This window comes from Homalodisca vitripennis, unplaced genomic scaffold (assembly GCF_021130785.1).
Source record: "Homalodisca vitripennis isolate AUS2020 unplaced genomic scaffold, UT_GWSS_2.1 ScUCBcl_2649;HRSCAF=7627, whole genome shotgun sequence".
Lineage (NCBI taxonomy): Eukaryota > Metazoa > Arthropoda > Insecta > Hemiptera > Cicadellidae > Homalodisca > Homalodisca vitripennis.
Genome location: NW_025778771.1, coordinates 45967 through 63431, shown reverse-complemented (window position 1 = coordinate 63431; position 17465 = coordinate 45967). Strand labels below are relative to the sequence as shown.

General features: G+C 33.0%; 1 protein-coding gene across 1 annotated transcript; it reads left to right on the top strand.

Annotated features, from left to right (window-relative positions):
• Positions 1-6027: 6027 nt before the first annotated feature.
• LOC124372157 lies at positions 6028-10532 on the top strand (the record flags this gene model as incomplete). Its single annotated transcript, XM_046830523.1, has 4 exons — positions 6028-6137; positions 7469-7569; positions 10236-10357; positions 10485-10532. Coding segments are annotated over 4 exons (381 nt in total), but the record flags the coding sequence as incomplete, so codon positions are not given.
• Between the last annotated feature and the right edge of the window lie 6933 nt (positions 10533-17465).

Sequence of the window (17465 nt, the reverse complement as noted above, 5' to 3'; positions counted from 1 at the left end):
GTGAGGTGATTCATGGAGTCGCTCATGTTATTAAATCACACAGTGATTGGACGCGTCACGGTGATGGAGCACTCTGAGCTTGAGACGTATTACACCAACTGTGAGGTGATCTCGTGAAGTCGCACATGTTATCAATCACACAGTGATTGGAAGCGTCACACAGTGATGGAGCACTCTGAGTGTGAGACGTGTTACCACCAACTGTGAGGTGATCTCATGGAGTCGCAACATGTTATCAATCACACAGTGATTGGACGCGTCACACGGTGATGGAGCACTCTGAGTGTGAGACGTGTTACACCAACTGTGAGGTGATCTCATGGAAGTTGCACATGTTATCAATCACACACGTGATTGGGTAAAAGCGTCACACAGTGATGGAGCACTCTGAGCGTGAGACGTGTTACCACCAACTGTGAGGTGATGGCTCATGGAGTCGCTCATGTTATCAATCACACAGTGATTGGACGGCGTTCACACGGTGATGGAGCACTCTGAGTGTGAGACGTGTTACCGCCAACTGTGAGGTGATCTCATGGAAGTCGCACATGTTATCAATCACACAGTGATTGGACGTGTCACACGGTGATGGAGCACTCTGAGCGTGAGACGTGTTACCACCAACTGTGAGGTGATCTCATGGAGTCGCTCATGTTATAAATCACACAGTGATTGGACGCGTCACACGGTGATGGAGCACTCTGAGCTTGAGACGTATTACACCAACTGCTGAGGTGATCTCGTGAAGTCGCACATGTTATCAATCACACAGTGATTTTGGAAGCGTCACACAGTGATGGAGCCACTCTGAGCGTGAGACGTGTTACACCAACTGTGAGGTGATCTCGTGAAGTCGCACATGTTATCATCATCACACAGTGATTGGAAGCGTCACACAGTGATGGAGCACTCTGAGTGTGAGACGTGTTACAACCAACTGTGAGAGTGATCTCGTGAAGTCGCACATGTTATCAATCACACAGTGATTGGAAGCGTGTCACACGGTGATGGAGCACTCTGAGCGTGAGACGTGTTACAGCCAACTGTGAGGTGATCTCGTGAAGTCGCACATGTTATCAATCACACAGTGATTGGAAGCGTCACACGGTGATGGAGCACTCTGAGCGTGAGACGTGTTACACCAACTGTGAGGTGATTCTCGTGAAGTCGCACATGTTATCAATCTCACACAGTGATTGGAAGCGTGTCACACACGGTTGATGGAGCACTCTGAGCTTGAGACGTGTTACACCAACTGTGAGGTGATCTCATGAAGTCGCACATGTTATCAATCACACAGTGATTGGAAGCGTCACACGGTGATGGAGCACTCTGAGCTGAGACGTGTTACACCAACTGTGAGGTGATCTCATGGAGTCGCTCATGTTATCAATCACACAGTGATTGGAAGCGTCACACGGTGATGGAGCACTCTGAGCTTGAGACGTGTTACACCAACATCGTATCTTCAGTTTCTGAGAGATACATCAAAACCTCAGTGACGAGAATTTAATGACACAAATCAGTATTTGTAAAACTGTTTTGCACAGAGATTATAACATCCATCTAAGGGTGTTAACTACAATGGTTATAAGTTGCTTTGAAAATGACAATTAAAATGCAATTTGAGTATAGTTAGGTGAATAAAGGTTAATGAACTGTTGTAACCAATGAAAATAATATTTTGTGGAATTGCTGGATTGTCCTGATATTAAAATCAAGGTGTGTTGACCCTGTATATAAATGTACTGATAACGGCCCAATAATCTATAATCTACAAAATTACACAAACAGAAATCTAAGTTCGACACGAAACATATTTTGGTGAAACGCTTACCACATTCTTTTACTGTCTAAGGCGGTAAGATTCACCCTTGGCTTGTTTTAAGTTCCTAAGCAGAAAATTTCAATTATTTCAAGTTTATTTCTTCATATAAATATTTTGTTTTGTTTTTGAGACGAAAGACATTTAATAACTAATATTGTATTAAAAACAGGTATATATGTTATAAATACTCGAAAACAAAAATACAAATAAACAAAGTTGAAATACTCAAAGTTGGCTATAAAGTTTGTTGGTTTGTACTCTCCGTTCAAACTATAGGTGGAAAATGTATTAGATTAATTTATTATAAATTGATCACTTGTTCGTGACTTGATTACATGCTGAGAAAGTCATCAGTTGTTGTTGTTGTCTGTTCTGTAGATTATGTTTGTACAAGTGGGTGTGTCTTCAATACACCGCCGTCAAGTAACATCAAACTAGCACAAGTTAAACAAACAGACACGGCATGGCTTTTGTGGTTACCAAACAGTGTAAAAGGGTTTTAACATGCTATTAGTGTTAGTTATGGTTTGCTATCTTCTAGAAATTGGTAAGTTAATTCCGAAATAGGTTACTTTTATAAACCATTTCAAAATACTTTATTTCACAATAAAAATATTTCATATGATTTGGAAAAAACCTCCAAAAAAGTATTTGGTCTTTTTTAAATTTATTAGTTTTTATTTTTTTAAAATATAATAATATAACCATGTAGTAAATTACATAATGTAAATGTAGTAATGTTACAATGTTGTAAATTAAATAGGTACTGTATTGCGTGTATTAATTATAATAGTGCACAAACTTAAATATTATTTTAATTTTTGGGGACCATTAATTATTACGTTTTTTACATCTTTACAAGATTTTTTAAGCATTCATATCCACTTACATATCATACGAACATATACATTGATATGATAGATTAAAAGACAAATAGAAACTTAACCTCAAAGCATAGCCTGTTTTGGAGGACCATTATATACATACACATCCTTATTAGTATTCCAGCCATCACAATGCAAAATATTTAATTTGAAAAAAATATATGATACAACTAAAGGTTAACAATAATTTGTGCATCCTATTTTTTATTTCATATTTTCAGAGATTTTTCAGAGCTTATATTCCAAATAAGTCACCACATTCCTTAGACCTCTTCCAAATTTAACACTACAAGTATTACTGACCAAAGCAGACATTTGAAGTTGTATTATTACGAAAATAATCATTATAACATATTGTTATAAAATAACAATAACACTCTAGAGAAAAGGCAACACTTGCTTCTGCTTTTGAATTTACATGTTTCATTGTTACATGTTTCAACATCTTCCAATTTAAAGTCATTTTTTAATTTGCTTCAAAAAACTGTTTCATTAAGCTGATAATTTTTTTATTGCCATTCGGTTTAGGTGTTAAACAATTTGGATGCCAGATAGAAAAATATTTTCAAAGAATGTTTTTAAAGTCCTCGGCATAAGCAAATTTCCTGAATTACTTAATCTCCGTTGTATTATTCATTTAAAGTCAAGATTTACTTCACCTTAAATTTATTCTCCTGTATTTTCGTCATAGCATAAACAAGTATCATCAGCAAAAGATGTAACTCTACCCTAACATTTCCCACTACATAGATCATTTATATATATTTAAAAAAAGTTGCACCCAATATAGACCCCTGAGGTACTCCGTATTTTTATTATTCAAAACGCTTTTGTAATGTCTAAAAATAGTGCTAAAACAATTTTTCCATTGTTCAATCTATTGTTTAGTAATTTGCTCGTATACCTTAGTAAAGTATGACAGCAGAAATATTGGTCTATAGTTACTATAAACAATTCATAGACTTTCTTTATATATTTGTATAACCATAAGATCCTTTTACCTTTCAGAAAACTGTCCCGTTTCAAAGCTTAAATTTATCAATAACGTGTCAACTCCATCAAGACCCGGAAAAGATCATTAGTGTTGCAAGGATCAAAAACATTGACCTACTTACATTCTGTCAATCAAAACAACTTTTTTATTCATTGTGATCTACATTATTTGGTCTCTTTTTCATTTATTTCCCCCCGCAACATACAAAAAAATAGTTATGAAACTAGTTTTGCCACTCGTTCGGCTTCATTTATTATATTACCATATATATATATATATATATATATATATATATATATATATATATATATATATATCTAGATATAGGGTACTATCATAGTTCTTTTCTAGCCCGTTATACTGTATATAAAATTGCAATGTTTTTTCGAATTATAGTTATGATTTTAAATAGTTTGGAATAATAATTGTTTTCAAGGCTCGAATATCAAATCTGTAATTTTATTCTATACTCTCTAAATTCACACTTCTTTACCTCATCCTGGGGATTTTCTTTTAGCCGTTTTAGTAAGTGTTTCTAATTTTAATACATTTTGCAGGTAGTATAAGTAATCAGTGGTTTCAGTTTTATGACATGATTTAATATTTGATTTAGGTTCTTTTGAGTTGAAAAAATGACTAACGTACTTTATAAAATACATCAAAAGCCTGTTTGTCTATTTAACATTGCTCCAATCCGCCATTTTAAGACTTCTTATCAGCTCCTCTTTATTTACTCGATAAGTGACCTTATTTACTATGTAACCTCGAGTTGAGTGAGTCACTCGCCGGTTGCAGTATCTGTCGCTCCACGTAAGTGAGCGGTCATCACTCAGTGGTCGGTCACACCAATATCGATTCCGGTATCGATTCTGAGTTTATTCTTATTTAAAAACTTTTGCGAGTACGTGATCTATACATATTTTAGAATTTATGCGTAACTCTAGTTGGTTCAGTGAGAAGTTATTATATCCATTTTTAGCTAAAGGTAAATGTATAATCATCAATAATTTGATCTATCATCTAAGGTATCTATATTTATATCTCCAAATATTAAAACTTTTCTACACACCTGATAATTTAAATAATGTTAATGCAAGTATTAATACACAAGCTGTTTTCGCATTGTACTGGGATTTCAACTTCAGTGATACTGCTGTGCAAAGATCGCTAATCCACCGGACCTGTAAGTCTCATTTCGTTTTTTGAATGTAGGGTATTTTTTGTAATCCAAATCCTTCCATCCCTCACCCTCAACCACTTGTATCCTAGTTCATTCTTTTATCTTCCTCGCCATACCTACCAACCCCCTCCTCGCCTGGCTGATTGACTCGTTCACACAGGTCATGTTGTCCAGTGGCAGGTTCAAATGTCTGGCAGAGAATGAAATGTCTCTTTTAGCACGTCTCACTGTCAGCATGTTATCGGCAAGTCTTCGAACGAACTTTAAAATAATCTCTGGTGGTTACTTGGAATTGTCTTTTTCCCTAGCGTGTGACAGGCATCAATCCATTGTATCTTGTATGTCCATTCCTAACTCCTTTTCCTTCACCTTTGACAGTTTTGGACCACATCATTGCTTATTTCTGGCATACCCTGGATTTCCATGCAGTTCCTTCTGGAATACTTTTCTCCTTCATCAAATCTATCTTCTAGCACTTCAATTTTATCCTTCAACATCTAATTTTCAGCAGTGAGGTGTTCCATCTTCTCCAAATACTGATTCATTTACCCAGTTTAGTCTCTGAATGAATTTGTATTTTTGTCAATTTTTTACACTCATAGACTAATAAGACTTATTGGATTCCTTAACTGAGTATTTATGCTCATTTGTGAAGTGTTTAATAGCAGATATAACGTCTTCTGGTGTAAGCATACCTTCAGCCTCCATTTCAAACGATATACTTTTACGCCTTTCCCCACCACATGGGTTGCAAACTCCACACGGTTGAAGCAGTAGAAAAATACTTAATATCGGCTTTACTTCTTAATACATGTTCCGTGAAAATCCTTTCCAAATCACAACACGAAGATTTCTACTGCTTGGAATCACATGCCTTATTGTATATTCCACACAGCGCTATATTGTGGCTCACATAAACTTTTAAGATCCACAGTTATTTCATTAAAATCGTACTAAAACTGCATAAAATGAATTTAAATAGAAACTTACTAAAAACGTCTGTACTGTTGCGCCATCCAACTTCGTTTCCATGTTTATTGTATTAAAGCGTATTATTTATACTTAAGCCTATGCTTTAAAAATAATAGAATACACTGGATTTTATGTTTCATTGTTCCAGCACATTCTGACAGCTGCTTAGGTGTTTTATAACGATCTAGTATACGACTTCAAGAAGGGCGAGAGCTGGTCAAATATTGGACAATGTCTTTTGCACAGGTGCAAAGGTGATAACCAGGTGATCGTTGAGAGGTAAGTTGTGGAAAATACTAAAATGTTACACATTAAATATTGAGCAAAGATGAATAAAGCAACTTTTTCAAGTTTTTTATGTAGCCAACAATTTTATGTACTAAAAAATACGAGTGCTGTACACAGCGTGTTTTATTTAATGCAAAATACAGGATTAATCTCCATAATACAAATATGTTTTAAAATATCATAAAATGTTTACGTGGTAAGAATAACAATAATTTTTGATATTTAATATATGGTAAACGTATATTAAAGATTAGTGTACATAGGAAAGAAATTGAATATTTTTGAATACATCAGATCTCACGTTTTTAATTTTAATAAACGTTAGTTTGGTGTAAACTTCGCAAGTATTTGTCAATCAATCAATTTTTGTTTGTAATACACGTACGCGCGCGTGCGCATATGTGTGTGTGTGTTTGTGTGTATATTTATGTATTTATAAGTAAAAATATGTGAGAAATGTCATATAAAGCATAGGCCTATCTTGCTTACTTTTTCAAGCATCTGACAGTTTGTGTTTTTTATGGAATTAACTATATCTTTAAAATTAAATTAAGGTATAAAGTTCAATATTTGAAATATATTTGATCCAAAGAATTTTCTTATTTTTATAAGAAATCAATTATTGTGTTTCAGAATGACGGTTGTACAAAAGTTTGTAAACTCTAATAACTAAAATCTGGAGATTTTATTAGCAATGTGTAACAATAATGAAATATGAGTTACGTCTAGATGAACACGTATTTTTTGGGATTATGGTCCCAAATGTATTTTCATTATGACGGAATGTAATATTAACGGAATAGTAAATGGTGTAATATGCGTCATACCCCTTCAAAAGTACAGTAATCGAGGTATTAATTATGATTAAATGTTGATTAATGGTTAGCTGATTGTTGTACTCGAAACTAAATGCTTGGAATTCAAAGTCATGTATATAAAGTGCTCTTTTTAGTATATTCGTATACCTTATGAGGTTTAAAAATGACAATCATGTTTAAATATTAATTTTTTCAGGTTGTATAACATTTATTGAATTTTATTTATTAAAAATTGTATTGTTCGTAAAGTTAAGGACTATTTTTAAGGTATTAAAACGCATCAAATCTTACATTTTTATTCCTTTTTCATTCAGAAAAAACATATGAACATATGCAGCAATGTTTTAGATATCCCTGCGCCATCTTACAGGACACTCATTGTACACCTGGAAACGTTTAGAGGAGTTTTAAGCTGATTATAGCTGCTAAAATCTTAAGTGCTTTATTAGTACGGAATACTGTTATTACTATATCAAGTAAATATTTCAAATTTGTATTTGATAGGTGCCCAAACGTTACTCTCCATAGAGGATGCACACTTTCTAAAGAAGATCCTACAAAATATTTTCCAGGCTGCTGTCCATACCCACTGTGTGATGAGACAGGTATTTAAATTAATGTTTATGCATAACTGTGTGCATTTCAAACGAAATTGCAAAATGAAATTCCATGTTGACTCATAGCAATATTAAGCAATGTATCTAGTGAAGTGAAATAAAAGTAACGTTACTGAAAGAACAAGTTAGGACTTTAAATTCCTATCTACTTCATGTTGAAAACCTACTTCGTATATCAATACAAAAATGAACAGCATTGATCAATTATAAATATTAAATTGTGTTTGGCAATAACTATTGTTTGGATATAATAATGTTAGGAAACAATAATAAATAGTTTTGTCCAAAATAGAAAAACGCTCTTTTTAAAATGAGTTTTTCATGTTTTGAACAAGTATAAACGAAATTGAGGAAGCAATTATAGTGGAGAGCTACAGGTATTGTTAATGCTTCTTCAACTTCCAATTATAAAATCAGTCTTTTGCTGTGGTAAGGTACTAATATAATTCTTTCCTGAATAGCAGGAAAATGTTCTATTTTATAGTGGTTAATGAAAAAGTCTACCAGCAGTGTGTTTAGTAATATCAGATATAAAAAATCCAGTTTGTTAAACATGCAATACATCATTAACGTTTTATAATAATTAAAACCATCGGTTTTTTCAATTTATACGTATCTTTATTTAACAATACACAATAAACAGGTTAATTCTCTTCAATATAAAGCCATTGTATAATGGTTAGAAACATTTGTAAATTTCGTCAGATAAATATTGATTTTTTTAATGTTTGCAATGATTATAAAAGAAAAATTGAGGATTCAAACGAGAAAAACAATCATTATTCCATGAAATTTACGTTTGGTAATAAGTTAGTAGAAATTATGAAATTTATCTAAAATTAAGACCTGTCGGGTTTTTTGTTTGAAGAACTACAGTACTTGGTGTGCAGTTTCAATCTTTTCAATTTTAATCTATTAAATTTTCCAGTCAATTTTTATTAATTTTATTAATACTTTTGATAGTATAAAATTTTCTAAACAATTTTGATTGTGTACATCTATATTGTGAATGGCTAAAGGTTTGTTACGTCGCTATGGACAATATAGCTATGGAAAATGTGGCCAGTTCTTGTTATGCGGAATTGAATCGATGTTTGGCCGACATACTGTTTTTCAAATAAATTTCAATAAAATTGTTAAATTATATTTTTAATTTAACCGTTTTATTTAATTTGAAAAGATATACGATTTAATATGCATGTTAAGTGTATTGATTTAACTCTTCACATGTTTGCTCTACGTTATGTGTAGAAAAGTCGGCTGCCCCACCGCGGTTTGGGATCGTGTTACCACTGAGATTATACGCATTCAGGATGATGTATGTATGTAAAATGATATCCAGTAATTGTTGGATTTGCCAGTGATTTGTTTTGACCTCTATTTCTGTATTTCAGTTTTAATAATTACTGTTTTTATTAAGTGGCGTGGTTTAAAGTTAGTGTGCGTTGTAATAGACACACAACATGGCTGTTGGGGTTCCTGACTTATGGGCATCAAAAAGCTCTGGTATGTTTTTTGTGTAATTGAACCTGGATTGTAGTTATGTATTAAGTTGGTCATTTACTTGAGGAAGAGATCAGATGCAGATCTCAAAACGAAGTTTTATATATGTATTGTGTCACTACACGATGGCAAATGTACGAAAACATCCTTCACAATAATTATGGGTTAATCAGCAGTTGTACCAACTAGTTCAACTGGGGCAAAATTAGTAACTCAAAAGTGCTAACCGTACAAGTAAGTTTAGGTTAAAAACTTTATCTACTTTTTAGTGTTCATAAGAATATAAGTTTTATAACTTCAATTTTTTTTTAAAAGTATAGCACGGCTACCAATTTCAAAAATGTTAAAAAAAACCCTATATTTTATTGCAAAACAAGAACTTTAAATGTTTTCTACTTACTCGTGTAGGAACTACAGCTTTACAATATTGGTAGAATAATGGTACTTATTGACAGTTGAAAGTATTAATTAATTGTGTCATTAATTAAAAAATTAAACAACAAATCAAACGATGTCAATGTTCTTTGAACTATTTGTTTTTGTGTCCAAGATTCAGTAGAAAAACCCCAGCATGGTTACTAAATCGCTGACTCAACTATAAATATTGAATGCTAAGGATGTAAGCAACATAGCCAACAATCAAATCAACTTTTCATATTCTAAGAATGCATTAAGATATATAAAAAAACAACATATTGCTTTAAAGAAAAATTTTCTACTTGTCGTTATTATCAGAACAAAATGAAGTAATATAATTTCAAAAAGATCAAAAATACTATTTAAAAATAACAATTTTGTGAGCAACATTGTTTTCGAATAATTTTAACCCCAAACATTCATGATTATTTTGTTGCATGATACACGGTTTGAACCTACAAATTAAAATTAAAATTTCTACTATTTTAATTAGAAACTTAAAAAGTAATAATATACTAAATTGTATGGGATTTGGCTAATATTTGAAGAGAGTTTTTAAATATAGAATGATACAAAAATATTGATTTCACAAAAGTTTGATTTGGTAAACTCATGAAATGTCGGATTTTTTTCACTAAATTCTAAAAAGACTACTGTCGTGATAAAATATTTCAGAATTGTTATTATACATTGATAAATGTATGCGGTATCTGCTGATAAACCTTCTGAATCAGAGGCAGTGATGTGTGTGGACGCCCAGGATCGGTCCAGACATGCTCCGGGTGACCAATGGCAGCCTAGCGGCGAATGTGTTTCACAAGGAATGTGTTGGTGGAGGCCTCACTTTGGTGTCCAAGTACGTAAGAACCATTTATAATTTGATGATAAGGACGTGTGTAAATATATATATTATATATATATATATATATAATATATAATTAAACGACGTTAGTTTGTAATAATTTGTGTGATGTTATTTCTAGGTGCACCATCAACCAACTACCCCCGGGGTGCTCGTACTTAGAATTTGATCTCAGCCTAAACTTCCCAAAGTGTTGTCCCAGAGTCGTGTGTGGAAACAAGACGGAAGAAAAGTGAAGAATAAAAAGGCTTTTGCCAGCTGACTGTACCTTATGACAAATGTATGAATACAATTAAAATGGCTTGGCTTTTAATCACTTAAACAATTGTATAGAGTCCCTCAATAAATAAACATATACTTTTATCTATACTCATACTCTACCTTAACTGAATTATAAGCATATCGTAGAAAGTTTACTAGAACAATTATCCAAAAAAGATCCGATAGTGTAAAATTAATACAAAACACCCTAAACACCACCGTGAGTTCATCTAAGAGTATTTAACATTATTATTTTTCGTTAAAACTTTCTATCACTAATTTATTCCTAAAGTATTAATCTTAGTTATGTACAAATTAAGTTTACAAAATAATTGAAGTTTTTAAAAACAAAAACGAATCGTGATATGAAAATATACATAAGTAACTAATAAAATGTGCAGAGAGTCATATAGGGAACACACATAGAATAATGCATGGTTAATGCAAATTCGTACATTAAATTATCTCCAAATATACTATTGTCAAACTTTGGATTATTCCCTTATGCATGCCGTGGTTTTACGAGGCCTCAGCTGCGGAATTCTGACGCAGAAGTCTAACAGACGTAACTCGATAATTGCATTTGAATCACTTGCCATTGTTATGCAACGCGTTGTTACGACACTGAACACGTAGCCCTTAATAACCGTTCATGAACTTACAATAGCTCTTGTGAATGACCTTGCTGTCAGGTACATGACTCCGTTACGTAAGCACTCGTCCAGGAGACGGTCTGTTTGTCACTGACATTGTCTCCATCTGGCGGAGAAAGGGAGAACTAACACTTTCATCAGTTTGCTTGTAATTGTCTCATTGTCTCTGTTAATGCCGGGGAGTGCGACAAGCTCGTGTCTCCTGCTATTGTGTGAGTCTACCGATGCGTAAGATAATGAGCACTTTATCTAGATTATATGTAAGTGAATTGGATCGTATATGCTTAAGTTCTTGGCCGAAATAAAAGTACTACTTCCCTTTCACATTTTTTGGCAGTAAAAATGAAACTGACAGATCCAGGTTATGTCTATTAAACAATTTGGTGTTATTATTCTTAATTACATTACATGCTTACGTTTTCTTGAAAGCAATAATTATAAAATAAGTATTGATAATGATTAAGAACCGTTCTTACCGACCTAGTTGTTGATAATAACTTGAGGTAGGAGAAGCTATTTTTATATAATCATAGTTTCGAGTATGATAGTAACGTGTGGTAAGTTTTATCAGGACATATGTTATTGAAAATTCGGACAAGCATCACCAACCATAAATACTAAATAACCAATTCATAAGCTAATTCCACTTTACCAGAAACTTGTAAAGGATATGTGGAAAACTAAAGAATTGTGCAGTGCATTCACTTAAGAGCCGAAATGAAAATAATGTTAATCCTAAGGAACTTTTATAACCTCATTTTTAGACACAGAATATTGGGATGACTTAATGATATCTTTAAACTTAGCCATTCATAGTTAATACATGTAATTAATTTCCCAGAAAACAACAATAAATAATAATAATGATGATAATTGATGTCGCCTGTTTTTTATAGGCGTATCTAGGATGATCTAAATTGGGTTTACCACTAGATATTTTCTGCACCTTCCAGGCAAGCTGGGGTACTGGAACATCCCCTACCCGGAATAAGTTAAATGCTAATAATATTGAAAATTGTAAGATAGACAGCCATCTGATAGCATTATTATTATTTTATGCTCTGCAAGAACGGCTATAAACATAAGCAATGTACCCTTTTGGGTACTGACCGATAACACAAAAGAATTTTAAGGAAATGACGCTGTATTAATAATAATAATAATAGATCTTTATTGTTGAACAATTTTTCACAATTAGAAAAATACACACGTCAGTATTTTTGGTCTCTATACACAGAAGTCACCGCATACAATGTTTACAAATAACTCCCATTCACTCACTCACACAGACACAATTTCTTTCATTCACTCAAACGGCATTCACTCTTGTCAGCCGTTCTTGGTACACTTTGTATCAGAGCCAGATGATTGATCATATTATTTTTGAATTGCATCATAGCGGCTATTTATAAACTCGTCAACTAAGTAGACACTTTAAATACCAAGAGGTGTCGTAGCCGAGCTTTGAATTGTTTAAAGCCACTCCAGTGTTTAATTTCCTCAGGGAGTCTATTGATCAGCTTGACTCCAACCTCAGATGGCAGACCTTCCCTGCCTCTAGTCCTGTATTGGTGAACGTTCCTACCTTGGACAAAGTAACACTTGAATCGGCCAGTACAGGGCCACCTAAAGGATTTACAGGCATGGTAAATTCAGAAATCTAAGCTCCCTGAAGGAATCCTTACAAGAATCTCTGAAATTAAATGTTGAAATGATTCGGGAAGCTTTCTTTTGCCTTCTAAATACTATTTAAAATTTGCATTTAGAGCAACTGCCCCATAAAGTCAAGCCGTGTGTCAGATAAGGATACACAAGGCCAAATTAGGCCATCCTTAGTATATCTACAACAGAATTTGGCAAGGTTTCGTAAGACATAAATGTCTGAAGACACCTTAGAACAGATGATTATCCCAGCTCAGCTCTTGATCTAGATGCATCCCTAGGAGCTTGGTGGATTCAGTTTCTTCTAGGAAATTATCCGCCATCACAGCGACGAGGTCCTCGGGCTCTCGTTGCTGGAGGCAAAAGTTGATTGCATTTGATTTGGAACTCTTGACCCTCAGGTTTACTACGGAAAAATGCTGAATACATGAATTCAGGGCTTCTAAAAATGATTGATTTCTAATTTTATGTTTTGTTTTAGCTCTAATTCACAGAGTTGTATTATCATCATAATGAACTATTTTCCCCGTCAGGATTGATGAGTTCAAACCTGTTTGACGCACACAAGGTATATGACCGGGCCGAAGGACAGATCCTTGTGGGACACCGTAGGTCATTTTAACCTTCCCTGACAGTGCATTCGCAAATTGAACTCACTGGCTTCTATTCGTGATATATGTATACAGTTTACAGTATAAGGTATATACAGCTTCCTCTGTCATACTACAATTATATTAATGTAAGTGAGACACATAACATCTTTAGCCATTGAGGCAGTTACAGAGCTACCACTTCTGTTGTTCTCTTAAATAAATCCACCGACTGCAATTGTCATCCCCTGCAGCAAACTAGAACTATCGATCCACCCCTACACCCCAATATCTCCATATATCTTTGCTGTTAGTCATATGCCACTCATAAACATCCATAGGGTTGCCCAGAATTTTAGTGACACATCGGTTTTTGATGGACCCAGTGTAGGTTCAAGTGGAAGGTATAAACCAGCCAAAAGTGAACCCTAATGGGAAGGGCTAGCAGGTTTAGTTATACAAGACAAGAGATGACAGAGGAATATTTAATTTCATAACTAATGCTCCCTCACATTACCAGCAATATTAAACGCTCCAAATATGAATAATAATAATAATAAGTAAGAAATAATATGATGTGGTCTGGAAATCACTAAACTGTTACATCACCCGCTTGCCAGAAGGAATATGTTAGAACTAATTACCTGACATTTCTCTGTTGGTCATTACTTTACTCTTCCGACTGAAGTTCATATATTTAATCAGGAGAACACTAATCGTGACTTTCTTAGGCAATGAAGTAATGTGTCCAAACTTTGTACGTAATCTGGTCGCCAATATTCCAAAATAGTCCCACTGCACACAAAGAATAAGTGAGGATATTGGCACTTCCTTTTTTTCAGGATGTTTTAACCTTAATCCACTTTAAAGGCGTGAAAACCAACTGCCAAAACAAAAGCCTCAGCCATCGCATTGCATATCTTCAATGCCATTTGATCTGACCACTACAAGTGGTTGCCAATTCTATATTACATTAGTGGCAATTTCAGAGATAGAGGGCAAATTGGCACAAGACATCAACATTACATTTGTCTCTTGTTGATATATTATTGGAAAGCGTACGGGAGACAACTCTTAAACTAGTCCACCCAAGCAGCAGAAACTGTGAACCTTACCTCATTATTAATACCGTCCGTGAATGTGCGAATTACACTAAATCCAAACTATTACCAAGCTGCTTCTCGAGCCATTCGGATCTTGACATTGCTATAATATCCGTAAATTATAACTTATACTAATTTGGCAATCTGCAAAGAGATCCCTGAAGACGGACGGGGAAAGTACTAATGTCTTAGCTTAGTAGTATATATTGCCTCCATTGATTAACCAGGTTTGGAAAAATACATGATGCATGTAGACCATGTTGGTCTTCTTCCGAGTCATAATAACAGAATATGTAATGAGCTTAATCTCTGAAAGAATTTAAAAACCAAAAAGGTTATACATTTTAGGACTTATACATTTTATTTTTAAGATCTGATGATGCTTTATTTGGCGCTTAGAAGATAACAATTTCACAGAGTTTAAATTAATTGAAATACTGCATTATAACTTTAGTTCCAATAATGACAATTATTTGTTAAACATAAGTAGGGTGGAAAAATGTTGCAAAATGTCCAACATATAGGCCGGAAATGTTGCAAAAAAGCTTCATTTTTAAATGGGCAAAACGAGCTCGATGAGGTTGCGTACCATTCTGTGGAACTTGAGTGTTAGTAAAAATTATAAAATATTAAAATTTTTTGTAACGATTAATGGAAAGCGAAGAAAAAACAGAATAAATGTATTATAATTTTTTATATTAACATAAATTATTATATTTATTATAATATTAATAATAAATATAATTATAATTATATTTATATTAAATTATAATTATAATAAAAAATAATATAAAATTATAATTATAATATTAAAATTAAAACAGCTCTCGAAATGATTTAAATTTAAGGAATAATGAATTGGCACACCCAACTTATATTAAACTCGAAACAACCATATGGACTAAACATTCGCTAAATTATTGTTTTCCACTTGAATAAATTAAATTGTGATACAAATTTACCTAAATTCAAAATTATATTATAATATATTATATTGTTATTATTGTTAAATTAACAACTAATCAAAACTTGTTTACATGTCAAAATTGTATTTACATTTAGAATTTTTATTTATCAGGTGTTTCTTCTTTTGTTTGTTTATTTTATTCTGTGTATATTAAGTGTACTTGAAAAAGTTGTTAATTACAACGAAATATTGTACGAAATAATTGTAGTTTTCTTTTGAACTGCTTTAAGAGACTATATATATATATATATATATATATATATATATATATATATATATAAAGATATTAACACATGACATAGTAAAACATGAACCCTTATAAAATGCGGTAGACTTGACATTTTAAATGGAACTTAAGCAAAGCCTGTGGTATGCTGTAGTCTTGCCTTGTAATTAGTACTTGAAAGAAACTGTTGAACAAATATCAAATAGACGTGTGACATTCAGCTCATAGTATATCAAAGTAAACATAATGTCTTCAAACATTGCTTTAACAAATTCTGAAAAGTATTTTAGTTATTATTATTTACGCCGTTAGGAAGATGAATGGAAAAATAACTGTTATAATAGACTTACGTTATAAAAGACTGTTATAACTATGTATATATTATCGAGAAAATCCGTCGAACAGAACTCCCGTTGAGGGCAAATTTCTAAATGGGTAACATTAAACCGCTTATTCTCATCTGAGCGTAAATTTAACCTGAAAAGGGAAAAAGGAATTTAGTTAGATCTGGCTAGTCCTAGCTACTAGTTTGTTTAACGGGAAGAGAGATCCAAGAAAGCTTATTTATTACTTTCACTGTGACACGCGCGCCGAGTTTATATAATGACAAGACGGTTTCCTCTCAGTTCACACGCCCGTACCGCTCCTGCCATTATGGTAAGTAATAGCACCTCGCTACATGTTCTCCCTCTCATAATTACTCTCTTAAAAGCTCTGAAACTTTAATATTTGTCCAATACAACTTCCAAAATCACTACACCACATTTTTTCACTCTACATTTTTAGAACCTGTTTTGGACGTTCGTGTCAAAATTTTTGTTATACTAAGAAGTGGTCTTTTAGTTTACTAAAAAAAGCCAAACTATGTACAATAGAAAACACTATTAATGACAGAGTTGAAAAATAATACAATGTTAAGCAACGTGATGTGTCTGTTATTCGAGCACACAAATGAAAATATAAGATAAATTATAGAAAAAAAGGCACTTGTGCTGCATTACTTTTTTTTTGTTGCGTGTAGCTCGTATTTTGTGGCAAGAACTATGAAATTTTTGCTGTAATGTGTAGTTTTTATGGAATGTTAAAGTGACAACTCGGCATGTATCTATTAATATTTGTTTTAGTTTTATTTTTAAATTATTTCAAACAGTAGCCAGGTTTAAGTTGATTTTATTTATTGGAGTTGTGTATTAAGTAACTGGTTTGTTTTACGGTTAATTGTAAGAAAGGAACATGTGGCTCTAATTTCCCCTCTGTAGCCATGTAAAAATAAAGAAATTAATCATTAATTCGTGTATTTTTTAGTCCAAGATATTTCAAGTACGACTTAACTTAGGCCAAAGAGGCGGAACTGTAAAATCGAACAAACAACAGTTTTTAGCTGACCTCAGTATTCTAATAACCCATTCCATTATTTGTCTCGTTGTGTGGCAAGGTACGGACATGAAGTATCATTAACTGTAATTTACATCAGCACACAACAATGGTGTTCTGACAACAGATACCATGTTGCTCGTTAGTTCCAATTGAATCAGTCTGATGAATTAGTAGAATTATTCTAAACTGTCCGATGAATTAAATAACTGGAAATAATAATAAATGAAAACTTTAAGAAATACTGTGATAAAGCTATTGAAAAG